The sequence below is a fragment of the Falco peregrinus genome, chromosome 4 (genome assembly GCF_023634155.1).
Source record: "Falco peregrinus isolate bFalPer1 chromosome 4, bFalPer1.pri, whole genome shotgun sequence".
Classification (NCBI taxonomy): Eukaryota; Metazoa; Chordata; class Aves; order Falconiformes; family Falconidae; genus Falco; species Falco peregrinus.
Window position 1 is genome coordinate 42,510,116 of NC_073724.1, and position 25,886 is coordinate 42,536,001.

Here is a 25,886-nt window from a genome sequence, read left to right on the forward strand (position 1 = left end):
TGCTACATATTTATTTTATATTTTCCCAGAATATATTGGAGCTGATTTGAGTGATAACTTGCTCCTAAAAAACACTACACTGTGCAGAACTTCTATGCAGAAGTTCTTCTCCCATTCCCTCTCTCCCAGTAAATCTGGATGAAGAATTCCCATTCTTTATGGTGAAAAATAGCTCTCTGTTGCAAGACCTTTTTCTCTATTCCCATGGCCTGAGCTATTTTAACTGATGAATTGCTGTAGATCTTCAAATGTTAAATTAAAGTCACTGTCCTTAATGGTTATTAGTTTCTTCCTCCTTTACTTCTAAGCCCAGAAGGTAACACAATTCTGCAGAAATGTTGCATTAGGGTTTGAAACCAGATGCTTATTTCTTTGGTTAGGTCCAAAGCAGAACTTACCTGCTGCTTCTTGCTGCCATTTCCTCCCTCATCTTTTTAATGTCGCTCTTGCATTTCTCAATCTCCACGACTTTCAGGCCTTCCACTGTCAACAAAGGAAAACAACAGGAGGGTTACCATGGCAAAAGTCGAAGGATCTTGTTTCACAATTGTGCAAAATTTCAAAGGGCTTTAACAGTGGGGTTATCCAGTGAGCCAGCAAGCTCTTACATTCTGCCCTGGTTCTCACATATGCAGGTGCTGCCAAAGCAATATATCTTGAAAACCCATAGGAATTCTCTGTTGCCAATTTTAGATAATAGCTACAGGATTTTAATTCACAAAATGGCTATAACGTCTCAGCTTTTCCACGATTGTTAGCAGCAGTCAGCTGTTCTGGTGCCTTCACTTCTTTGCTGTAGAACACAAATCAAAGGAAATCCTGAGTGAAAAAACCCTCCCACGATGGGATGATAAGCGTAGCTAGGCAAACGTGTCCCAGTAGGATTAGAATTCCCATTAAGATAAAAGGTTTTAATTTTTAAGTTCATGCAGAGCATTAAGGAGCTCTGAGAGTCATTGTTAAGTACAGAAAAACCAAAGTGAGAATGCAGGAGAGGGAGAGAGATGTTGAAAGTTTTGCTCTCGCAATTGATTTGGGGTTTTTTTTAGGTATTGAATATCTGTCACTTCTTTTTGCCAATCAGTTTTGTAATCAAAGGTTATTTCTGCATGCAGCACAAAAATCCTTTATTTCCCTTCTGTACATAATTATGAGACCCACAAGGCAAAAAGTTTGATTGCCTGTTTATGCAGCAATGCACTTCATTCCATGTAGCTATGAGAACCTAATGCAGTGCAAGTATGAGAAAATTCTCCCTTTTCTTTCCCTCTTGTTGAACTACCAGCATGCTCAAGGACATAATACAGCAGCATTTGTTAAGTACATGTCATTCATATGCAATCATTTCACAGCTCATTTGTTTACTGAACTCATTGTTTGCATGGACAAGCTGTGGTTCAGGAAACTCAAGGGAATGTGCAATCATACAATCAGTATTCGGTCACTTTCTTAGAAAATAATAGTCAAAATCACACTTATCTGGAGGGTAGTAGCATGTAAGTGACAAAAAACTGCCTTGGAGGGCACAACTCTGTAAATAAGCAGAGACCTCAGTTTTGCTTTCTTTATGCTCGTAAAAACAAAAATTGCTGTTGGATCTGGGAAAGGGGGAAAAAAGAGAGATATATGAACTGAGTCCAAAATGCCATATATTAGGAGAGGAAAGGGAAAAGCTTTTGATTTATGCTTGATTACAGGGATACCCTTCACTTAAATATCCTGTTTCCAGATTAGTGTTTTTTTGTCTAGCATTGCTACAAGCAATTTCTTTGGGTGATCACAATGTGATGATACAGGCAAGATGCTGTCTTGCTTGCTCAATATCTTCATTTTGGGTATCTGGCTGCACTTTTTTGGGGTACTCCATTCAACTGCCACTCACCAGCTGCAGCTGACCTGCAAGCCTCATGCTGCTATATACCACCCCAGTGCATTCATCCAGGAGAAGTTCATGGGTAACCCATTCGCCAGGCTATCTAAATGGTGGCTGGTGCCTATTTGAAGCAGTGGGAGCCAAGCGGAGTTATCAGATGGATGTGGTAGTGGGGCAGGCAACTGCAGAGAGAAGAGAAGTTCTGGTGCAAAATGGCAGCCCTGAGCATTTTTCTGTATTGCATCTCTTTAGTTTTCTTCCAAAACCTCTCTGGGGAGCACAGCATTTACATAATTATTTTCTTAAGGTAGATGTGAGGTGCTTACAAATTGCAAAGGGTTTTTGCCAGCTTCCTTATTGATATGTGGGCTGCTGTAAAAACACGAGCAGAGTAAGTCAAGCTATGGGACAAAGCATTCCCAGTGCTTGCCCTGCATAGATGCATTTTCCAAGGGGAAGTCACAAGCTTTAGATGGGATTTAAAAATCAGTTACAAGATTTGGCTCCTCGAAAACACATCTTTGTGATGAAGTCTCTAGACAGTAATGGGAAGGAAGCTGAGAACATTTTATGTGAGGTGCAGATGTAGTGCTGTCATGAGCACTTATCCCCACACACGTCCCTTCTGGGGAAGAAATCCTGGAGATCGCATGTCAAAGTGGTGGAAAAGGGATCTCCGAAGAAGGTGGGAGAAAAGGCAAAACAAAAGCACAATTCTTTTCGCATTTGGCTCACAAATGATAAATGGCCTTGTCATGTGCACTGATTAAGAGCCCATTATATTATTCTGCAGCAAGAAATACCTTCTGCAAAGACCCTGTGCTGTCTAAAGAAATCCTTGGGCTGAATCCAGCACTGAAACATGGCTCTTAAAGCAACCTCTGGGAGTCCAGCTTGAGTAGGAAGGTTGGACACTCCCTTTCTCTCACAGTTTTGCTTTTTAAACATGAAAGCGTGGGATTATTTCAAAATGTTGCAGATTTGGCTCTGTTGCAAATTCTGGAAGTCCATTTCTGAGCAGATGGGTGCACTTGGAGACAGGCAACCCAGGGAGCTCCTTCCCACAGGCTGAGGCTGCTGGAGATGGGATCGTAAGCGCTCAGGCAGAATAGCAGCAGATTGCTACATCAGCTGCTATTTCCATCAGCGGTGAGACCCACTTACTGAAAGAAGCCTTGTCTGGGGACCAGTGAATTCAGTTCACCTGCACGGCACAGCACCTCTGTGTAGGCTGCCTTCCCTAAAGCAGCAATAAAGTGCTGGAGAGTGCAAGCGCACAACTATTCCTCTCCTGCAGTGGTGTGCAAATCTTCATTATCTCCCTCCGCTGCCAAGGGCTGCTGGTGCTGAAAGGCAGTGTGCATGCAGGGTGCAGCCAGGGGTCCCAAGGGGTCATCAGGGGAGTCGGTGGCCAAAAGAAGCCCCTAGCTGGCTGGGAGAGCTGCTTGCCTGGGCTGCCAAGGGGATAGGAAGACTCACAGGAATGCTTGCCTCATTTGCTCTAGTCCATGGCACTTAGCCCTGAGGACTGGAGTTGGTCAGAAGTTTCACAGAAAAGGCAGAATGACTGAGCTAATTTTTCTTTTTTTCTTTCTTTCCTTTTTTTTTTTTTCTTTTGGTCCATAGCATAAATCAGCGGAGCCTTGGGAAAAGCAGACAGGGAGGAATTGCTACCTGGGCTCCTTGCAGAGATCTGTGCTGTGAGTATGTGCGCTGCAGGTTGCCCCCTCCATGAGTGTGACCAAAGGGCTCCCACTGCACTGGGAGCCTGTGGCTGGGGTGGCCTCACAGAAAAGGTCCCCTGCAGCTGCTCTTTGAATAAGGATATTTTTCCTCTCCCTGCTGACAATGGCATCAGTCTCATTGAGAAGCTGCAGGGTCAAGGCAGCTTCTGGTCAGGGGAAGTTTCAACAAAAATTCTTCCATGAACCAGAAACTTTTTTTTTTCCAGCCAGCTCTAGTGAGAAAGTGGTTTCTGCAGCTGTAGTGCTGGGGAAGACTCTGCGTGCTCCTGACTTAAATGTTGCGTATCAGCAAGGATGTGACCTTTGGTGTCAAAACAGGGCTGGGTGACAGTGCCCTGTTCATTCCCCTTCCCTGCCTTTCTGGGACCTGTGTTCTGCCTCATATACTGAAAAGCAACAAAACAAGTCAGGTGCTGCATGGGGAAAAAAATTTCCGCCCCCCCGCCCCCCCCAATGGAAAAGGAGCTTTTGACCAGATGAACTTAACTTTGCTGTTGCACAGTAGCTGAACATGGTTGCATTGCTGTTAACACACTGAACAAGGCAATCGATGCTGCCTAGAACTCTGCCAGGCAATATGGCCAGAGAGGGGTGAAGCCCCGTGTTCGCAGCCCAGCAATCACCCCCTCGCGAGACCACAAGATGTACCCTCCAGCTGCCTCATGGCACACGTTACACCGCCCGTTTATGGACGTTTTGGTGCCGTGTTAGTGTCCCATGGGTAGCGCACACGTGGCACCACATGTGCTGTGGGGACAGGCCTTTCCCCGGCCCCCGGCCCTTTCCCAGCAGGGGGAGGCAGGCAACATGGCGTTGAGCAGAAGAAACACAGTCAGGTCCCAGTGCTGGTGCTGGGCCTCTGTCAGCAACGAGGACTGACCTGACTGCTTAACATACAGTAAATGCATTTCTGAAAGGAGAAAGCCTCTCTGCAAGGCAACATGTTTGACCTGTGCAAGTATCTGACTTAAAGTAGGATGAAGGCAGCTGTGTTACCCTCCTGATATTAACTACAAAGTGCAACAGCGAGCGCTAGGCCCCGGGCGTGCTCCAGGGCAGCGTCTTGCGGGGAATGCCTGTGCAGAGGCATGGGGGACACTGCTGGGTGCAGGGGAGCTGAGGAGGGGCAGGGGATGGGTCGGGGGGCATGGGAGGGCAGGCTGAGGGGCTTGGAGGTGGGCGATAGGGAGCTGTGTGGTGGAGACCCTCTTCTGTGGGGACATGGTAGCAGGAGGATGTGGCCCTGGGCCCGAAGCTCAGCGGAGGGCTCGATGACCCCTCAGCGGGGAGGCCGGGAGGAGCTCTGGGTGTCTGCAACACAGAGCGTCCCTCCGCGGCCTCAACCCGCCGGTGGGTGCCACCACAGGCTCCCACCTTTCCCGTGCCTCACCCTGGGACGGACTGTGGCCTCTCAGGCTCAAGGCTGGCCACATTGCTAGCAATCAGAGAAAGCAGAGGGGCTGTGAGGAGTGGGACAGAGAGGGGTTCAATGAGGGCAAGAAGGTGGGGAATTTCTGAGACACCGGTTCCCACTGCAATAGGAATAAAGGGACACTCACATTCAACCTTTTTCTCCAGCATTGCCAAGTGATTAGCTACTTCCGTTTTCAGCTCATTGATTTTAAAAACCCTGAAAAGAAAACCCTCATGTATTAATGTTATACATTTAGTGCTGTACCTGCCATTTGGTACAAAGGACTTTTGCTAGAAACGTCTATATTTTTCAAAGGATTGATCTGTCCAACCATGGTTGCCATAAGGAAAAGAAATTTTCCTGTGGAAATGTTAAAATTTGGGCAGAAAATACACCCGCGTTTAATTTTCAGAAAAAATAACAACTAATGATTTTGTTGTGACCCTGGGAATGTACTGTGGCTCTGCAACACTTCGTCACCCCCTCTCTTGGCAATGGCTTGTTATTGTACCCCCCAAGGGAAGCAAAGTTAAATTGATAATGCTTTGCCTAACAGCAGCATCTTGGTGTCTGCACACTCTGAAGCCCCCCTTCCTTTAGAGTTATGCTGGTGATTTGCTAAGCTGTGGTGGGATTGATCTGTCTTATTGAAACCAGCTGGAATAAAATAAGCAGCTATACAGATGTTGATAAATCCTCTCAGGGGAGAGACATGTTTGAGTGATAAAGGGAAAAATGAAACAAACCGGATGATTTGACTGCTCAATGTAGAAACATTTCTTTTGCTTCCTAAGAGGGCAGAAGCACAATAAGAACATTTATATTTACAACTTGATCTCCTTTTTAGATCAAACATAATCACTGAAATCACATTTAGTTCAAGCCACCATATTGCTGTCAGCAGGAAATAAGCTGTGTACCAGGCGTAAATTTGTCAGGAAGAGTGGGATTTGAAGATCTTAAATGCCCCTCTGCCTCCTGTGAAAATATTACTTTAGGGTGATAAAAGAAATAGCATTTTAAATTAACAATGATGTTCAGCTTCTTACCTTGAGAACTGCTCAGCAATCTGTCCCAATAAATTCTGGAACAATTCTTCTTTCTCTGAGAAAATAGGAGGGGGACATAACAGAAAATGACAGAGCAAAAAAGACATCCTCAGCCTCCCTGCAAAGCGGCATCCCCAGACTTCCAGCTCTGTCGCCGAGGCATTTAGCCAAAAAGTAGTTCTGGTCCTTTGAACAGTGATAGTGTTTAGGAATGACTTCTCATATCACCTGCCTTTCTCTGCCTGCAGATTACAGTCAAGGTTTCTCAGAAATTTTTTTTAGAGGGGGGCTGGTGAGGTCTCTGAGAGGTACTTGTTTCAAGGCAGCACTCTCTGAAAAGATGACCCCTTTCACATTTCTTGGGTAGGACTCCCAGAATCACCATCCACTTTTGAAACATCTGGCTCACAAGGACTGCCTCTACACCGTCAGCACACTGCCGGAGTGCCTATGAGCAGTGCAACAGCTTATGAACACAAGATAACCCAGTTTTCTTTTCAGATGTATACTGGGACATTATCCTGGAGACCAATTTTTTTTTTGTGCAAATTCATAAGGATTGTACTGCTATGCATAAACTTCAGGCAAATGTGAGATTTCAAAGTGACTGTCCTTGCAGAATGAGTCCTTCCTGGTTCACAGGATGGACACAGCAGTGCATAAGCTTCCCAGCCCCCTTCCCTTGAGAACATAACTTGGACAGAGCCACCATAGGGATCCCGTCAGGATCCCATCAATGTCTGAGACGCTGTGGCAGTGGCTGCACTGGGAGCGCTCACTCCAGTAGCTCCCTGCCTCCTGCTGCCAACTCCAGTGCTCGGGTGCTTCAGCCAGCTCAGGAAAGTCAGCCTGGTGAAGCACCAACCCCTTCCAAGACCATCACAGGATTGCAATAACTAACACAGGGAAAAGCAAACGCATCCTTAAAACAAGAACCTAGATTTTGAGGGACAGTACACTTTAGGAAGGAAGAAGTATAATAACAATATTTTCCCATCTTTCAGTCAGTCCACACTGTATTCACACAGATGGGAAGCATAAATCACCTTTGCTGAGCTGCGAGCTGCTGTTTTGAGATTGTTCCCACTTTGTCTCACCAGTTAATTTAAACTGCACTGTGCTTGCAATGTGGTTGCACTCTTGGTTACTCATGCTCCAGAAGTAGAAATGTTGCATACTCTTATATACATGCCGCACATTATGGAACACCCATTTATATGCTATGTAGAAATACCCCAATGGCATTTCTGAAGCTACTTTTTGCACTTGCCTGAGGGAGCACAATGTCTCACGAGTGCAATCACCCAGGCAAAACACATCACACAGAAATACAGCCCGGCATTTACAGAGTAATTCTAAATAATAGCTCTTGTACCTGTTGAAAAGATTTGCAATTCCTCAGGTATTAAAGATGTCAGAAATACTTGTCAAGTGCTTTCACTTTGCTGATCGAAACAATTTGGCTGTTACCCCTGTGTCTTTAAACTGGAACAAGCACTCTGTGCTCTGAAAGTCTCAGATCTATTTCCCTCTTCATTTTTTTTTTCTGTGATCCAACTCCCAGCAGAGAGGCTAGCAGAGCAAATGAAGAAATTAGTTCTTTTCACAGAGACCCATTTTTCAGTTTTCTCACAAATCCCATTCGAAAATCCAAGCGCTGAAACAAAGCAAATGCTGCGTCCTATTTAAGACAGGAGGAAAGCTTACCGTGCACAGCACCTGGGATGGTACCTGAGTCCAACAGTGAAAATAAGCAGAGAAACCCGTGTCCTCTCACTTCAGTGCTGCTCAGCTCTCTGACAGTGGCTGTAGCATGCCAGAGACTGACAAGTTCCCTATAAAAACTGTTCCAGTAAAAAAAGAATTAAAAAAAATATCTTATTTTCATTCCCTCCCCCTGTCAAAACTCACTTGGAGTACTAGGACGTTCTCATCCAGGGAACAGTCAGCTGCAATCTGATGTTTATGGATGTAATAAAAGACTTTCAAAATGAAGATGTATGTTTTTATAACCCTAGGGTGCAGTAAAGATATATGACTAAGAGTGGCAGTTCGTCTCATCTTAAAGAGACAAAGATCCATTTCTTCGTCCTGTTCCTTTCCAAGGGGGAGACCACTGCTAACCCGTGATTCTGAAGAAAATGAGATAACACTCCAACATCATTTAGTCTCACTTATCCACTCATTTGTGTAACAGGAGGGCTAGGTGTTCTTTTACTCCGTTACCGTCTATCTGCTTTTTTTTATACCTCTGGGCAGGGCTGATACCCCAGGTGCATGCAGCTACCTTTTCCCTCAGTTGCTTCATTTGTTTTGCTGCAATTCCCTCTATGAAAAGGAAATCCTAGTGCATGTAGCATGGGCAGCTGCAATCTGTGAACGTTGCTGAGGGTCACCAGCTCCTTCCTGCAGCACCCCAAAAGCCAGCAGCAACCCTCTTCTCAGCTCACCCTCTGCCAGCACCATGAATGTGCAATGTTTGCAAATGCACGTGTTCAGCAAGACAGGTTTTTGCACAATATGCAAGATATTTTGAAGCTGACAAATGAAAATTAGAAAAACTCCCTCCAGAAGATGCTGCAATAGTGTAATGCTGGGCAGAGGACAGAGCAGCTCAGGCCTCCCCAGGCTTCCCTTGGCTCATTCCTGTGCTCACTGTGGGCACAGGGACTTCAGCTCCTTGCCTGCTGGCCCCTGCCAAGTTCAGCAGGGAACTTGGCTGGGGCATCACAGAGCAAGGAGCCATTTTGCTGTCCCTGTCAGCAGTCCTGTCTCTAGCAGGGCTGGGCAGAAAGCAGGTGCAGGGGAATATGGCAGCAGCACTTTTTCCTGTGACTCCCACTGTGGCCGGATCAGAGGGCTGGCAGCGAGCGTGTACACACCTTCCCTGCCAGACAGAGACTAGGTACATGCTGGGGCAGCTCAGGTCACCTGTGCGCTGACACAGATGGCTTATAAGCTGCTGGCATGCACCCTCTGCTTCACACCGCCCTGCTCAGCAGTGACTATTCCTCTCCTGTCCTACCCACCAGAATCACAGCCAGGGAGCCACCTACACCCTCTCGCCCTCCCTGGCTCCCCTTGCCATCCTGCCAGCGTTGGCAGGGTGCAGGCAGAGAGTGCATGGGGTTGTGAGTGTGGGATGGTTTTCCCCCTATCTTTTCTGCTGTGACCATCAAGGCTGGGAGGATGTGGGCATCTGCCTTTGCCTGCCAGCATCAGGCTGGTGAACTCCTGCCATACGGTCTCCTTCTCACGTGTTCTTGTGCCTCTGGCTCAGGCCTCTATCTGTATTTTGCACTCTGTGGTTTGTTTGGATCAGGACAGTCAGAGGAATTAAAAAAAACCAAACAGCCAGGTGGACAAAAGCCTGAGGAAGGGGTGTGTTTTCCAGCCCAAGCCCACGTCTGTGAATCATGTCATATCGAACACCAAATTCACTTGACAGCTCAGGTTAATTCGGGCTGTTGCATGCAAACCCCTGCTCAGGTGAGTAATCCTGAAGCTGTTGGCCCTGTCCGGATGCATGCATCCATGTGGGATGCATGTAAGGAGCAGCAGGAGGGAGGGGGCTTTTTCTCTCACAGTCTCTGCCTCTTCACACTTGCTTGATCTGCAAGCGTGAATATGCCTCCAAAAGGAGAGGAGAGATATCCCAGAATAAGAAGATTTAGACACAGTGACAAGCTTCTGTCACTTTACTAAGAGCAATCTGCACAAGATCTTGTGTATTTAATCACTCGGGGGGGGGAAAGCTGTCTCCACAGTTCGCTGGTGCAGTCATTGGTGGGCTCAGTGGTGGGCAAGGCGCAGTTAGCACTGTTCAGATGTGAGCCTCCTAGCAGGCAGCTACACAGGTGTTGGTTGAGCTAGCTTTCCTGCTACAAGCCGATATCCATGGGGAGAGACCCTGGGCTTTCCTCCATGCAAGTGCTAGATGGGTTGTTAGCTGAAAAGGCAAACAATTGAATAGCAAGTGAAGTGGGAGGTGAAGATGCTGCGTATAGCCTTAGGCTGGCCAAGCCGCTCCGATGCACGCTCCGATGCATGCTGGCAGGGTTCCCCACTGCTGAGGCTGCTGAGCAAGGAGTGGTAAGTGGTGAGGTCTCTCCACGTGCTGGCCTCCATCCCAACAGGGCACTGCTGTCTTCGGGTTTCCTTGCCCATTTCTACAGGGATGAGGGGATGCTTGTGTTGAAGGATCCACCAGAACAAACTGGAGACAGAGATGTGGCGAAAACTGGGACTAAGCTCAGCACATCTTATGTTGTTTCAGGTCACATCCCTGGTGAGATTTTTAAGGGCTCGTTCAGCCACCTGTGTGCTTTGTTGCTCTAACTCTGAAGCGGTAGGACAGTCCCTGCACGTTTCCAGCCCTGTTTAGGACTGTGGTGGATCAGGCTCACTTGAGCTCCACGATAGCTCCACTCTGTGCACTATCAGACTTCAGTTTTATTTCTCAAGTGTGTGCTGCTAGTAGGATTTGTTCATTTAATTGGCATCTCCAGCAATATTGCAGAGTGCTTGAACCCTACTAATTATACCCACAACACAGCCATCCATTTGTGAGTTTTGAACCTGTTCTACCACAAGGATGCAGACCAGAGCCTTCCTGCTGTTGGGAGGGAGAAGATAGCCTTGGGAGTTTAAACACCCCAGAAAGAAGGAAGGGTTTGGCACCAGGGGTTTGATGCTCTGCTCAGATAGCCACGTACCTTCTACTCTGGGGCCACAGAAGGAGGGACAGCACGTGATGCAATGGCCACACAGGCTCAGAGCTGGCCAGCTCAGCCCTTGCTTTGCCTTGCAGACAGCTGACCCCATGGTGATACGGTAGTCACTGCTGCATCTAACGGATGCTCACTGGAATAATAATTTTTGTAATTCCAGCCCTCTCCCATGACTATGGCCAGGAAATAAAGAATGACTTCTTAGTAGAACTCCAGTGGATATCTCCTCTGCTGGATAAAAGCCACTGCTTATATTTTCCTCCCAAAGGATCATATTTTCCAGTCCCACCTTTTACAGTCTTTGTTCCACTGAAACATGCGTCATTCTTTTCCAGCTGCCTGGGAGACTGCTGAAAAGAGGTGCATTACCTCCCACTGCTGTGAAAATTAGGGTGACCCCTTTTTTGGCATGTATTTGGACAAGTTGCTTTGGGAAGCAGAACCACGCAGGCAGAGTTGCTTAAGAAGTGAGGAGTAGAACAGAGGTGGATTTTTTTCTTTTAATGAAGAGGAACAATTTCCCACTCTGTTTATTCTTCCTACTCTCAGCAAAATGTCAGGAATGCTTAAGATTAATGACAACCCATGCAAAAGAGAAACAGATACCAAGGAACATTAGTTCCATCACACTCAATTCAACTTCCCTCCTCTTTCCATAGCAGACTCTCTTCTGCTTTGGCAACTAACAGCCAGAATTTTTCTTGCCCTTTTCAGCTTAGATCTTTGGAAATCCTTGTTTCATAAAATTCAAGGAGGGAAGAGAGACCTTGCTGACACCGTGAGCTGCACTCTGAAGAAAGAAAAGCCATGTGCTGTCAGCTGGGGTGAAAAACGAGGGCCCTGGGAAAGTGTGAAAAGTCATACATGGTCTTATAAAAATATACAGTTAGTTTCATGTTAGGTAAAAAAAAGGGTAGATGTTCTAGCAAGCCTTTTGATTGGCTTCCCAGCTGGTATAACACAGTGGCTTTGCCCAGCAGATCCTTGCTGGCCCTGTTCGCCCTGTTCCTCCATCTTGGGGCAAATGGCTATTGATTACCCATGTAGCTGGTACACCGAGACACATGCAGCAGGTAAGACCCCACCTTTTCTGACCTGATAATGCAAATAGCGTACTTCTGGAGCACAACAGTGATGCTGTTCCAGCAGAGTTTGTTACAAAAAGGAAATAGTTTAGGAGGCAGCTTCTTTTCCCTTAGCAGTTGGCTTTGACTACCTCCTTCCAGCAACAGTGGCAATCACCGATCTAGGACCTGTTTATGGCTTGTAACAAATCTTACTGTGATAAAGCACTTCCCCATTTCCTAGCTTCTTTGTTCTTTTTGCTCTGTTTGCCTTTGCTCTCTGCATGCACAAGCTCCCCACTGCAGCCTTTCCATGCCCCCCCCAGCCCCCCACCCCCCATCATTCTCCTACGCTGCCTTGCTGTGCCCTGTTCCTACAGATGTTTCTGCTGCAGCAGTCGTGGGTGCCTCAGAGAGCAGCTTTGGTTCCCTGTGTCTCCCCATCTAAAAAAAGGCAGTGCTGTGAGACACTATGTTTTGTTGTGTAATACAGGAGCCTGAGCAATAAGAAGAGGTGGGACCTGCAATCAGCATTAGCAAGAAGACAAACCAGTGGGACCAGCAAAACTGCCTTGCCCCTGTCACAAGAGCCTCTATTCCTGCCCCAGACTTTCTGGCTCCCTCCTGTTCTTTCTGTTCCCAGGATAATCTTAACCTCTTGCCCCTTGTCTCACCTATCTTCTCATTTTAGTGCTCCAAACTGTGTCCCCAGCTGACATTCCCTATCCTCCTGCAGCCCTTGCCTCAGTGGCCAGCCTTTCGCTACAGCTCCACAGCGTACAGTCTAGGGCTCTTGCTCAGTCTGCCTTGGAGAGAATAGCAGGCGATAACACGGTTGCACAGATGAGAGAGACCGTGAGCCAGATGCTCTACAGGACCTGCCCCAGGCAAATGCTCTTCTCCAGTGTCTGAGAACTACTGGCCTGACTGTGACACTGGCAGGCAAAGAGAAATGGTAGAAGTGCCGCTTAGTCTTGCCTGTGGAGTACAACAGTGTTCTGTGGAGAACAGCTGTGTTCTGGGAAACATGTTCCAGATGTGCTCTTCCATCCAAGCCTTCTTTAATCTTGTCAGGTATATTTAAATATTTATTACACTTAGAGCTACCATGCCCACAACGGAAATTATGCTCTCTCCTCAGCCATTTGGAACTAACATGGAATTCAAATGTTGTGCTCAGTTTTCCAGTGGAGCTTTGCTGAGAGATGAACAAGTTAAACAAAACACTGCAGGACAGTCTTTCAAACTTTGTCTACATTGCCTGAAAAAATCACACTGCTCCATCTAGGGCTTTCCCCAGGACATCAGTGGTGCTGTGTCAGACCACAGCTAAGCACTGGGAAAGTCCCCTGGACCCCAGCCATTCCACCTCATTCTCAAATACTTTGGGGATTTTTCTTCAACTTTCCTCCAGAACACTATGATCAAATACTTCTTATTCTGCTGTGGCTACAATCATGACACTATCATCATTCTTCCTTGCATCATAGCCATATAATTTCCATGTGCAAATGTTCACAAATTTAGCTTTAGCAAATTCAGTTCAAAAGGGTTGTTTTACCTGAGAGTTGCCCAGTGGCAACAGGTATCACTTTGTATGGCGACCTGGAAGAGTCAGAGAGGGTTGATGTTAGCAACACTCAGAAAGCAGTTTGTATTTCATATCTAAACTCCCCGAGAATTTGGAATAAGTATCTGAATATATTCTAACCACTCTTAAAACCTGTGAGTTTAAATATGCAATGAGTACTTCTTATGAACACACATCTCTCCAGTTTACTACTGAGCTAGAGACAGAGAGATCTTTCTTGTGCTGTATGGTCATGCAACAAACATGGTAAAAATGCCTCCTGCCTGGCAAGCCTTGATAGCTTGTGGACTGAGATGGTGAGGAAATTTTGTAGGTCAGAAGGGAGCTCCAGTGGTGGGGATCATCTTTTGGCCTGTGTTGACACATCATCCTGTGCAGTAGGTTCCTCCCAACTGCTGGGGCTCCATCACAGGTGCCAATGAGAGTAATGCCAGTGATAAGTAATGATGAAATATGCAATTAAGAAAATGACACCAGCAGGAGTAAGTACAAGCAGTCAGAGTGAAACTAAAAGTCCCAGGTTGGAAAAGCAACAGGAAACTAAGGAGAGAAAGAAAAAGGCATTTGGAGGTGAGAAGGGCCAAAGCTAGCATGGAAGAGACCTACCCTCATCAAAACCTTTGACTTCTCTTTGCAAGTAATGTCATGGTTGTGTCCTAGCAGAGCAATAAAGGAGTAAGGGAGCAAAGGAGCCGGGAGCCTTGACAGCAAACATGGTGGGATGGGAACAGATGTTCTACATTCAATACCTAAAAGCAGTATTTTTTCCTCAGACAATTACTTCTACCTTAATAACAAGTTAAAATCTTCAAAACCAGCAGGCATTAGTGTTATAAGCCAGCAAGCAATTCTTACTGTCATCTCCCTCCCTCCAGGGAGCTGCTCACCTCCCACTGCGTACGAAATGCATCTGCACACAACCATCACCCCTTCCCTTGGGCTTGACCCTATTTTTAAAGAGCAGGTTGCAGCAAAGCTTACCTCTCTGAGTTTGCAGGCATTGTCGGGTCAATGGATACCATACAATTGTCTGCTGTCAAAAGGGAGATTGTTGTGTTCCTGAAAAGCATGTTTCAAAGATGTTTATTTGACCTGGAAATGCTGGCTGAAATTCTGTGCACACAGTACATAGCCATCTTATCTCCTGCAGCACTCTTGGCCTGGCCTGACATTGTCTCAGATCCTTTTTACCTGGGTGCAGAAAGGGTCAAAGCACGGGACAGGGTGAAGCTTGATGGTTCGCCCACTTCAGTTACCAGAGATGTTTCTGGAAAAATTAAGTGTGATCATCCTTGATCTCTGAGCAGACTTTGCTCCCTGAATTCAGTTGACTCATCAACTCATCATTTCTGTTAAAAAGCTATGTTTTATGATACATTGACTCAGCAGCTATGTATTGACTCCCACTACACAAATAACTACTGGTAATATGACTGTCTTGAACTTACTCAGTTACTCTTTTACCAGAACAAACAAAACAAAATGTCTTGCTGAATATGGGGCCTTTTTTTTTTTAGTATTGTGAGAAGTGTGATCTCATAGGCTCAGATCTAAACCTTGGAGGTTTACTTTGGCTCCAGAATCCTGGTTGAAATGCATTGTTCTTTGAAAGTCTTCTGATGAAAAAAAAAAAAAAAAAAAAAAAAAAAGCCAAATATGCGGTGAACACCCTAATCATGAGTCATTAAAACTGCTCAACAAGGTTTCCTCAGTGATAGAGTGGAAGTATTTCACATCATAAGCAAATGAGAGTTATTAACCTCTCTAATGTCAAATGGGAAGAAATAGCTAGGTTAAACAGCAAAGGACATTAATTCTGTCCAGCAGCTTATGCAAATTCTGAGTCAATATAGACATTTTTATCATTCAATCCCCAGAGCTAGAGTCATGCAATAAACCCATAATCAAAGGACTGGCTTATTTTTTCCTATGATTTTTCTTATTGTAAACCTATTTTTACACAGGTAAAGACTATAGCTTATTGCATGCTGCTGTGCATCTGGCCTGCGTTGCCCGAGCTCCTATTCAGAGAGGAGATGGCCCCTTTTAGACAGAGCTTCCCTCCCTGCATGCCATTGCCCTGGACAGGTGGTGCAGAAGTGGCTGGGTGCTACACCATGCCACCCTCCACCATTCACCAGCCTCTCCCACCTCAGCACACAACTACACCTGATCCTGGATCCCTCTCAACACAGAGATTTAAGTTGGATGCTGCTTTCTGGGTTGAAGGTAAGAGAAACAAACCCTACAGGAAATTGCAGCAGGAGAGATGCATGGACTTTGCAAGGCAACATAAATTAGAAAATACTTGGCCTGGGCAATGGATTTGGGGATATTTATGTTCCATAAAATGGGGTATTTTATGTTTAACTACCCTATACCTGGGATTAGATCGTACTGTATCTAAATAGAAAGCCTTTCACCAATGCCAAATGGCCTTTCACCAATGCCAATGGCAAATCATTGGGCCAAATTTTTCCCTAAAAAACAGGTTCTAAACATATGGTTGTGTTTCACTCGATCTGGGCAAAAATGTAGTGCTGATGTATAACTGGTACACAACCCTTCTGCACTCAGTGCTGGTCTTCTGCACTTGCTTGTATTTTTTGGACTATCTCTTTTCTGTTCTACCCTATTCCTCTCTGTTCCTCAGGCACAGCTGCCACTGAGGTGGCTCAATGCCTGACAGAGCTTCATGCACTTTTCCAGCTGGTATTATCTGGATTGCCCCAATTTCTTCTTCCAGTAGACTGGAATGAGAGAAAAGCTTGAATAGCAGCTAAGTTAGTCTTTTGGGGCTTGTCTTTAAATTTCCCCCAGAAGTAAAGAAACAAAAGTGAAACGAATGTCACAAATTAAAAGAGACCTACCTTGGTAACCCTGTTGCAATGCAGAAGAGGTCCATAATATCTTTGGAGTTGCAGTATTTGCTGAAGATCACCTTCCAAACCGAACAGCAGAAGGGGGAGAAAAATAAAGACAAAGAAGAAAAAGGACAGTTAGTTCCCAGTGAGATATGAACTCTATTCAGGCATGAACTAGGCTAATTTTAAGGCCATTTCAATTATCTGATTTGACTTTTGAGCTGGAATATTTCTCTACTCCTGTTTAATACCTGTGTATTTTTTGATAAAGAAAGCAAGCTCTGGAGACCTAATTGTACTGCTCAGAAGTAGAGCAATAATGTATGTGAACTGACAGCAAAAGGTTTCTTACAATGCCTTATTGCTGCAGGATGATAACAACTGCAGATTTAAGGATGTAAGAGCCCGGATTTAGGAAGAAAACAGCCCAGATTTGGGGAGGTCCTTGGATGGTATAAAAGGGCACTACTTTTTGGACTTAAGTCAGCTTCAAACTGAACAGAGGGGTTTTTTGCCCCACAGGTTGGGCCAAATTTTCTGCAGGCTGTCAGGCTGTGTGGTTCCCATTGTTAGGTCACAACCTGGAGCTTGAAAAATTACAAAATTTGCCAGTTACCTTCCCAGGCCCCCAAACAGCTTTTCAACCCACTGCCTTTCCACACATGCCTTCTCCTATGCAGAGAAGACTGTCTGAGCAGTGGATCTGGGAACGCAATATCCCCTTGATCCCACTGTGATACAGCCTTCAATGCTGCCATCCCATGCCGTGATTTTCCTCAAGACTCCTATGTCCATCAGGACGTGTGGGTGATGGTGCTCCCTGGTTGAGAAGCTCTTCTGCAGCCACAGTGGAGGGCAGAAAACCTCTCTGTGTGCCTTTGATTGACTGTGGGTGGAAGCTTTGAACCTGCCATGGAAATAAAATACCTCACTGCAGTCAGGTCTAGCTCATCTTCTCAAAGGCAGGAACAATAGCGAGCAGTGGGTCTGATTTGTCTGGGGGCTGCTGGTGTCAACAGGGTGGCTGTTGGCTGTGGGGGACAGCTTACTGTGGTGAATGGGGGGAGGTGGTGGTGTGGAGAGGGGCAGTTTCCCTGGCCAGTGCTGGAGCACAGCTCCCTCGCACACCACAAGAAATAGCCATAGAGCCTCTGGGTTCAGGATTCGGCAGCCCAAAGGGACTTGTGGAGACCTAATGGCTAGAACTCAGGAGGAGCAAGAAAGAGGTATTTTGCAGATAAGGTCTGAGGCACAGGGAGATCAAAGTCAAAAGTCTCCTCTCCTTTCAAGTACCTTGCTGGAAACTCTATTTTCTAACCCCCACAACCACCCTTAGCATCCCATATTCTCAAGTATAGCCTGTTGTGGACAGAGGAGTTTTGTGCGTGCCCACAGATCAGCCTCAAGGCTGGTGACCCAGAAAATGAGGAACGTGTCACCCAGGGTGGCCTTCCACTGGTTTGTTTTCACTGTCTTGCCTCATGCTGCCAGGAGGAGGCAGGGGCTGCAGGCAGCGGGGGCTGCAGGCAGTGGGGGCTGCTGCCACCCTTGCCGGGTCAAAGCAGGCCCCATGTGTTCAGCGAGATGAGGACCACACTTGAAAAAATAACATTTTATCATCTAATTAAAGATGCTTCCAAAAGTGTCGGTGCCAGGAGTTAATTAAGCCCGCAGCCTCACTCCAGCAGCTTTGGCCTTTGAGTGCTTGAGTTCCTAAATCATAATAGCATTGCTGTAACACACGTGCCTTTTCTGAGATGCCTTTCAGACACCAGGGGAAATTCCTCACCCAGAGGTGTCATGTGACGCCAACCCAGACCTCTGCTGCTGGCGATGGGGAAGCCATGGGACAGCCTGCAGGACATTGTGCCAGTGAGGAGTTGCTAATGCCTGCTCACAGCTCAGGTCACCACGAGCCTGAAGCATCAGGAGATTTGGGACAGCATGTGCAAGACCTGACCAGCCTGGTTGAGTCCCCTTGTGCCTGGAGTGAGATGCACCGAAGCTCCAGTTGATGCTGAAGCAAAGCCCTCTTACTCTTGAGTGGAATGTCATGGGTTTCGTGGTAGAGAAGAGAATGATACTGGTCACCTCAAGAGGTGGCTGTGACCGATAGGTGTGCTTACACTCACCTTCGCTGTTTTCTGACCTGGATGAGATTACACCAGGCAATCAAGGCACTTGATTACTGAGGTAGTGATTGTTACTGGGGAAATGGGTGGGATTAATACCCAAGTGGGTCTTAAAAACCTGTTTTATCCAGTGATTGGCCCTTGGTTATTAAAATACAGCAGCAATCAAAGCAATAAAACATAGTTGATTGAGTACAGATAGGACTGAAAACCCACTCCTAGCAGAACACAGAGTCCTACCTGAGTGATAAGTGCTAAAATTGGCTGACAGGCATTGGAGGGTACAACAACTGGTGCACACAGTAACTGAGCAGATTATGTTAATTGTGGCTGAACAGAAGGTAAAGGCTTGTGATGTGCCAGGAGTGCTATTTCAGGTATTGAGGTTTCTTATTCTGGAAATCAATTATGATTGACCAGGACAGATAAAAGAGGAAAAGATAAAAAACCCATAAAATTAAAAACCATTAAAGGTAAGAAAGCCAGCCTGACTCATAGAAAGCAGCAGGATCTTTCAATGCATTGAGGATGAATTTTAATGCTTTTTACTCCACGTAATAGTGCAAGAGTGGGAAGCAAAATAAAGACTGTGGATGCTAGATCATGAGTTATCTCCATACATGCTTTTTAGCTTTCCACACTTGGCATTTTTACTTAGGTTTGCTAGAAGTGGATTTGTGAATCACCCACCGCACTTTGATACTCAACTTAGGGTGGTTGTCCTCAGCTGTTTGTATTTTTTTAATCAAAGCACATAAGCTACTACAATTTTCTTCTATTGCGACCTGCTGAGCTCTTCTGACCAACTTCCTTCTGTTCCAAACCAAAGCAGCTAGCTTCAGACATTACCCAGCAATATGCAATTGTTCCTGTTACTGTCCACAGGTTTACATTCCCAATAAAGTTGATGTCAGTTTTGCCGATGGAATACAATTGGAATGTATTTTGGAGAGATGGGAGGACAGTACTGCATACTATTGATGGCTCCAGCACAGTATAGGAATCCGATTTGCCTAAAGTCCATTGTCATTGCAGGGACATTAGCAACTTGAAGGCCATATAGTGACACTTGGCTTGCAGCCATAGTTCAACCATCTGGGACACATGGTTTCTCCGATGATCAGGGAAGATGGTTGACCTGCAGCTTTGAGGATAGGCAACCCTGTTGGCACTAGTTGCAGAAGCACGTATCTTACCCAGCCCTGTGAAGATGTCCTTGCTTGGGCAGATCTCCTGAAACCATTGCTGTTCAGCGTGGTCTCCATGATGATACTTTTCTGGTACTGTTTGTGGATCTGATCCAGACCCACAGACAGCACTGAGGGACTTCATCTCCCTTCAAACCTGTTTCAGCTGTCTCTGACCCACAGTCATCCTCTTGCTTAGGTCCCTGTTCCTACACCTGGGTGGCAAGCCGTGGCTGCGATGTGTCCCACAACACTTCACTCCCTGCATTAATACCTGGCACTGGAAGATACCACTGCTTAGGAAAGAACTGAGACCTTGCTATGGAGCATAATAGAGGCCAAAGACAGGAGACCACAGCAGTTTCTACAGCTGTTGTAGTGGGCTAAGATCACGTGTGTGTAGGGCACAGACAGGTTTCCCAATAATATGTGTCAAAAAAGTTCATCACCTAGGTCAGCACAGCCCAAAAAAGCCAGGGATTCAGCTTCTGACACACCTCCTGCAAGAAAAAGTGGACACAGGGACTCCAACATTGTCTCATGGTAGAAGAGTTTCCTGCAAGGTTGGTCAACACAAGACACTCAGTTGCCAGGGTCATTTCTGAAAGCAAAGGCAGAGCCAAAATCACATGTAAGCAGAGTTACAGTAGGGATGCACTGCATGGGAAACAGAGGCCTCTGCTTCAGCTTGCAGACTGATAATTAAATGCCACAAAGAAAATCAGCCACATATAAATCCTGTTAATTGCATTTCCCTTGGATTTTTGCCAGAAGAAAAATAATATATTCCTCAAAAGTGATGCAGCATCTTCAAACAATTAATTTCCCTTGTTTGAGAACTAACATTATTTCATATTTCTGTCTTTGTCACTGTTAACAAACTTCTACCATGTGTAGAAAAAAAAAAGGACAGGAAAACTAGTCTTCTCTGAATGCTTTGCTTGATTGTTTCAGTGAGTCTTCATCAAGACCAAGAAGCAGCCATTTGATTTAAGTGAGGAATGGTTCTGTCTGCCTTGGAAAATAACATGAAACAAAGCGGGGGAAAGCAGAATGAATAATAACTGAAGCTTTTTGGAGTGGAAATAATATTGTGATGAAACATTCAGTGACTGTGAAGCAGGACAGCATGAGTTGACGGGGATGGCTGGTTCCTGGCCCAGAGATCGGTTCTGTGAGACTGATTTCTTTCCTGGAGACAGTTCTGCAGTTTTTTGAAACATCTTCCTCTGAAATAAGGAGGCATTGTCTCTTAATCCATAGTGTCTACCCCTGGCCCAGGACAAGGATTCCAAAACCCCTCAGAAAGAGTAGGGATTAGGAGCTCTGGTACTCTGACTGGCTTCCCCACTCAGAGGAACAGTTCAGTATTAAGGACTGTGATGGAGGTATTACTAAGGGACCACTGAGCACATACTCCGCAACCTACCAGTTTCCAACTAGTCACATCATGTTTTGCTTTCAGATAGGGTGGGTAAAAAACACAGCTTACAAATTCAATTTCTGTTCTATATTTGATCCTCAGAACAGTTAATCCTCTCTGTAAACTGCAAACCCTATCCAGAATGTTATCCTGTTCTGATCTGCTGTTGGTAATTGGGTTTTCTTCCAAGAATTTAACTCACATTTGTGGGGTTTTTTTACCCTAGTAAAATTCCTAAATAAATAATACAAAAATATTTTCAAAGCCAGTGTACCCTCAGTTTCCAGTCCTGCTTTCTTTTGCTCGTCTCAACCTGCTGTGTTCAAGACTTCTAGCACTTGGTGATGTCTTTCATTCAACTCAGTGATCAATGTCCAGTCAGGGCTGAAACTGGAGTGGAAACAACCTAAAATGATAATCGCTCCTAATGAGATTGGAAGAGAGTGTGTCAGAAGAGAGTCTGGTAAAACTCGGTTATGTATCTTGCATGGACTGTGAATATTGTTGCTGCTTCTGTACGAGCAGCTTTCATGGAGGATTCCTGAATTGCTGTGGCAGAAGGCTGATGTGAACTTTTTCATTGTGATTTTCCCTGTTTCTCCAGTGGTCTTTGTTGTCCATATTAGTATGAAGCAAGATCCAGGACTTTCAGATACCACTGTGTAGAAATCACTGGAAAGAATTTATATTTCTAGACGTGTAAGCAAATAAGTCTTCCTTAAAAAACAGCAATAAACGAACTATCATAGATCCCAATATCTAACAGCAGCCTTACCTAAAATCCCATATCTAAACATCTTCCAGGTTTCTTATACTTTGAATTCAGGTACAAGCATAGCATAAGCACAACTATATCCCAACTATCTATTTTTTATTTCTTGCACTAATTAACAGTTGATATTTTGAAAACCACCCCATTTATCTGAGCTTCGAATGTTAGGTTGTATTAAAAATAGTATGCTAGATTTGCCAACTGCATGATGTAGTAGGGGCTTCCCTAAGAGAAGAACAGGAAATAAATGCATGTGTGCATGTGTGCATGTGTGCATGTGTGCATGTGTGCATGTGCATGTGTGGGGAAGAAAACATGAAAGCCCTCAGCTGAGAGTCCAAGCAAAAATGAAAGCTCCCCCAAACTCTTTAAATATCTCTTCTGTTAGAGGATGAGGAGTGCGGTCGATGTTTTACTTCCAGCAGCTGGAGCTCTGCGGTCCTGCTGATCCACACTTACCTTCGGGCAGTGATGTGACAACATTTATTTTAACAGGACACCTAAGTGAAATATACAGGTGGGATTTGTCTGAAGTAACTTTAACCATCTCCAAGTTCAACATCTCATGCATGTCATTCTGCTAGACTCCCTCTCTTGCCAGCAGAGAAAGAGGACAACTTCCAAAGGGTATATATCAGCCCACATGTCTCCAAAACCCAGTTTAAGATGGGATGAATCATCCTCTGGAGATAGCACCCACCTCCCCACTGACTACAGGGGAAACTGCATGACTAGCTTGGAGCACTCATCACTAACTTTTAGATGGCTACGGTTAATGGTTAAGTGGGGTGAATCCTTATAGTTTCCTAATTATATATGTTATCCTAAAATAAGAAACAGGAGCTGCAGACAGAGCTGAAGTATCAAGATCGCGAGACACGTCACTATATGGTAAGTCGCAATTCCCACCCCTATAACATCCCTGAACAGAAAGCTATAGGAAAAGAGATTTTTCTCTTTTTGGGAAAGATAAAACATCTGTGATTCACTCATATGTGTGATCCCCAGGGCAGTTTTGGACATCCATTCAGAGAGACAGCATGGCAGAGGCTGGCTCTTTCACTATGAGCGAGGAAGGATCTCATTACTTTTTAGAGTCCTTTGGGCTCATAGAAGAAGTGAGGTTGCATTAAAGAGAGCCTTGTGCAACCTATTGACTATACTAAGGGACATATTGCTAATATTCAGTCTTTCAGTACTAATGATTAATGGTGGAATATAACCAGGAACCAGGTTATAAACCAAGGCTGTTTGTGAGAGGCTGAGCTGAAAGTTTATTGTTTCCTGCAGTAGACATTTCAGCCTTTGAGCAATAACACAAATGTCTATACTCTGGCTTTTCTTAACACAAAAAGGGCACATGTTTGCTGCTAATGGAGTGCTAAGTACAATTAACCCTGTAGCACATTAATGCATTAGGCTTGAAATGTTTTGTAAACTGAATAATAAGGAAGCTTTAGCACCAAATGTCCTCACTAAATGCAAGTGAAGCTAGGCTGCTTGTTTCAAAACTACTCACACAGTTAATGTCTGACATTACAACATGCTTGATAATATAGGACTGTTAGAAGGGTAATCTTAGTTAATGGTGTAAGGAAATGCAGGTATGGTGAGGGGTCAGTGAAAGGCTGATTTGAAGCTGTAGAAATAAGTTTGCTAGAAAGGTGCTGAAACCAAGATGGCTTTGTCTTGTTTGTAGTAAACCAGAAGAATTGTATATGAGTCGCGTGAGTTGCTGTGTTTGGCTTGTCCACATTCATAGGTAATGCTAGCAGGAGACTGTTACACTTTGTCTTGGCTAACGTGAGCAGCAACTCTAACAACTGTAATAGACTGCATGTGACTTCAGAATGATAAACAGCAGCAAACAAGCCTTTCTGGATGAGGGGCATAGAAGAATTATGGAGCTATGCTGGAATTACAGAGCTGTACTGGGGCTATGGGTTGGTCCCCTAAATGCTCTGAGGAGCCCTCACTGGGGACGAAAGAGAAGGGGGAGTAGGAGAGAGAGAGAGACCTCTGATATGACACTTTCTTTCATTTTTTTAAAACCATGGTTTTAAGCCATTTTGACTCTTTAAAATGTTTATGTGCTGTAATGTGATGGAGTTTTAGGAACCTGCTGTTCATTTCTTGCTGCTTTACAAGAACATCTAGCAGCTGCCTTGAATTCACTGGGGCCAGCTAAAATTGGAAAGCCAGGGTTAGCTAAGACCAGCGGCCAGACTCAGGCTGTGTGACCTTGCACCCTCCCTCACCCACAGAGATCTGCCAGCGGTAAGAAAATGGCCTTGATCCCACAAAAACATACTTACACCTCACAGTGCTAAAATGGGTTTTGGCATCAGCTTGTGCATGCATGGGAAGAACCTGTGAACGCCAGCCAGGCAGAGCAGCCCCCAGAGGTGTCCATGCCCCCACAGCCCATGAGCACCCACTCTGCACACCCCTCTGACACTTGGCAGCTGAAAGGGTGTTGTCCTAAATCCTCATTCCAAACAGACAGGGGATGGGGTCCATAAGCACCGCAGAGCATGCTTGCCCTGCTGTGCCAAGAGTTACCGGCATGCAAAAACATCTAATCGCCTTGAACCAATCATCATGCCATTATTTTTCTGCTGTGTTTTGTAAACTGAATCCAGTTTGGTGTGTTAAAAATAGCACGATGCGCTCTGGAAAAATCTGTTGGTTTTGCTAGAGTCTAGGCATTTATACCACAGTTGCTGTTGTTCTAATTAAAAAGAGAAGTTCACATGACAGAAATTATTCCGGTGCGCTGACGTTTCAGTGCAATAACCACAGCACCAAAATGCAATCTTAATGTTGTTCTGTTCATTGCGGACCTTGGACCAAGAGGAACAGTGGCTATGGATGGCTCAGTGTCCTGCTCCACAGGTCAGTACAGCAGTCAGAAAGGTTGAACTCAATACATTTCTTTGAGAAAATAACGAAGGTCATTTATCTGTTTGGCATCCAGAATGACTCAGAAAACCAGCAAAATTACTCCAAAACTCTTTAGTTGCTTTCTGAAGAGGAAGAAAATACCACCCTGAATGATTTCATAGACTTCTTGACAAAGGTGGCGGTCCTTTTCTTTTTTTCCAGTTAGTTGAGGTCCTATACCCCTCTGACTTTCCATCCATGTTACAAATATGATGTTGATTAAGACACTGGAAACAGAAATCCTCTTGAATTAAGTATTTTTCTCAGAGGAACTCTCAAAGCCACTACCCTGTGACATTTGGAAATGAGAGCCATGAAGCCACCCACCTGGGAATAGGGCCACTGGCTGGTTTGGTTTTGCTACCATTTAAATCTCAAAGGTCAAAAGAAAATGTTCCCCAGTAGTTTCTTCATGGAAAAAGATCAGGCACAAGCTGGGGAATATTTTCTTGCTGGTGGATTTTTAATTTGAAACAGACTCAGTAGGATTTTTTCTTAAAAATGCAGCCAAAGGGTTAATAATATTAAGAAGGAAAATAAGACTCCAGATCCAGCTCAGGTTTGGCAGAGCAAACCTCCCTTCCTGCCGGCAGGTTGGGGGTTTTGGGTGCTTGGTCCCATCTAGTGGCACTCCAGGAACAATGAGAAATCCCTGTCCACAGTGGCACTGCAAGATCCCCTTCTCCTACATCAAACGGGGCCACGGCTTCCCCCATCGCACCTTTTTCTCCTTTGCCTGGCAGCAGAGCAAGCTGTGGCAGGGGTGGGACACGGCTGTGTTTCACAGGTGTGCTAAGCCGAAGTGCAGAGGGAGGCATGTGTCCAGGCAAGTGGGAAATGAACTGCTGCGTGTCTCTGGGTGAAAGGATCCTTTAAAAATGAACAAACAGAGCAGCTCTTGTTTCCCCTGCATGTGCATCCCCTTTGCACAGGCACTGGATAGGAAGTGTGTTATGCTGTAATTTCATTTTTCAGTCAGCTCCAAGAACAAGTGACCTCTTTGAAGCTAGTTTGTGCAGAGTCATGGTTTGGTGCACGGCTGGAACACTGCAGAGCCTTTGATCCTCCCTCTGCTGCCGCCCCAGCACAGCCATCCCCT

The 25,886-nt window shown here is 45.4% G+C and overlaps 1 protein-coding gene across 4 annotated transcripts in view; it reads right to left on the bottom strand.

Annotated features, from left to right (window-relative positions):
- PDE9A (phosphodiesterase 9A) overlaps positions 1-25,886 on the bottom strand; it is a 53,263-nt gene that overhangs the window by 21,407 nt on the left and 5,970 nt on the right. The window contains exons 2-7 of one of the 4 annotated variants that reach the window (XM_005229470.3): positions 16,337-16,407; positions 14,448-14,525; positions 13,437-13,480; positions 6,082-6,136; positions 5,178-5,248; positions 399-483 (exon numbers count right to left, since the gene is read on the bottom strand). In XM_005229470.3, the coding sequence (XP_005229527.1) occupies positions 399-483; positions 5,178-5,248; positions 6,082-6,136; positions 13,437-13,480; positions 14,448-14,525; positions 16,337-16,407 (404 nt within the window). Of the gene's footprint in view, positions 1-398; positions 484-608; positions 1,479-5,177; positions 5,249-6,081; positions 6,137-7,788; positions 8,518-13,436; positions 13,481-14,447; positions 14,526-16,336; positions 16,408-25,886 lie in introns of those variants that run through there. The other 3 variants (XM_027785885.2, XM_055802838.1, XM_027785888.2) reach the window with 3 other exon arrangements.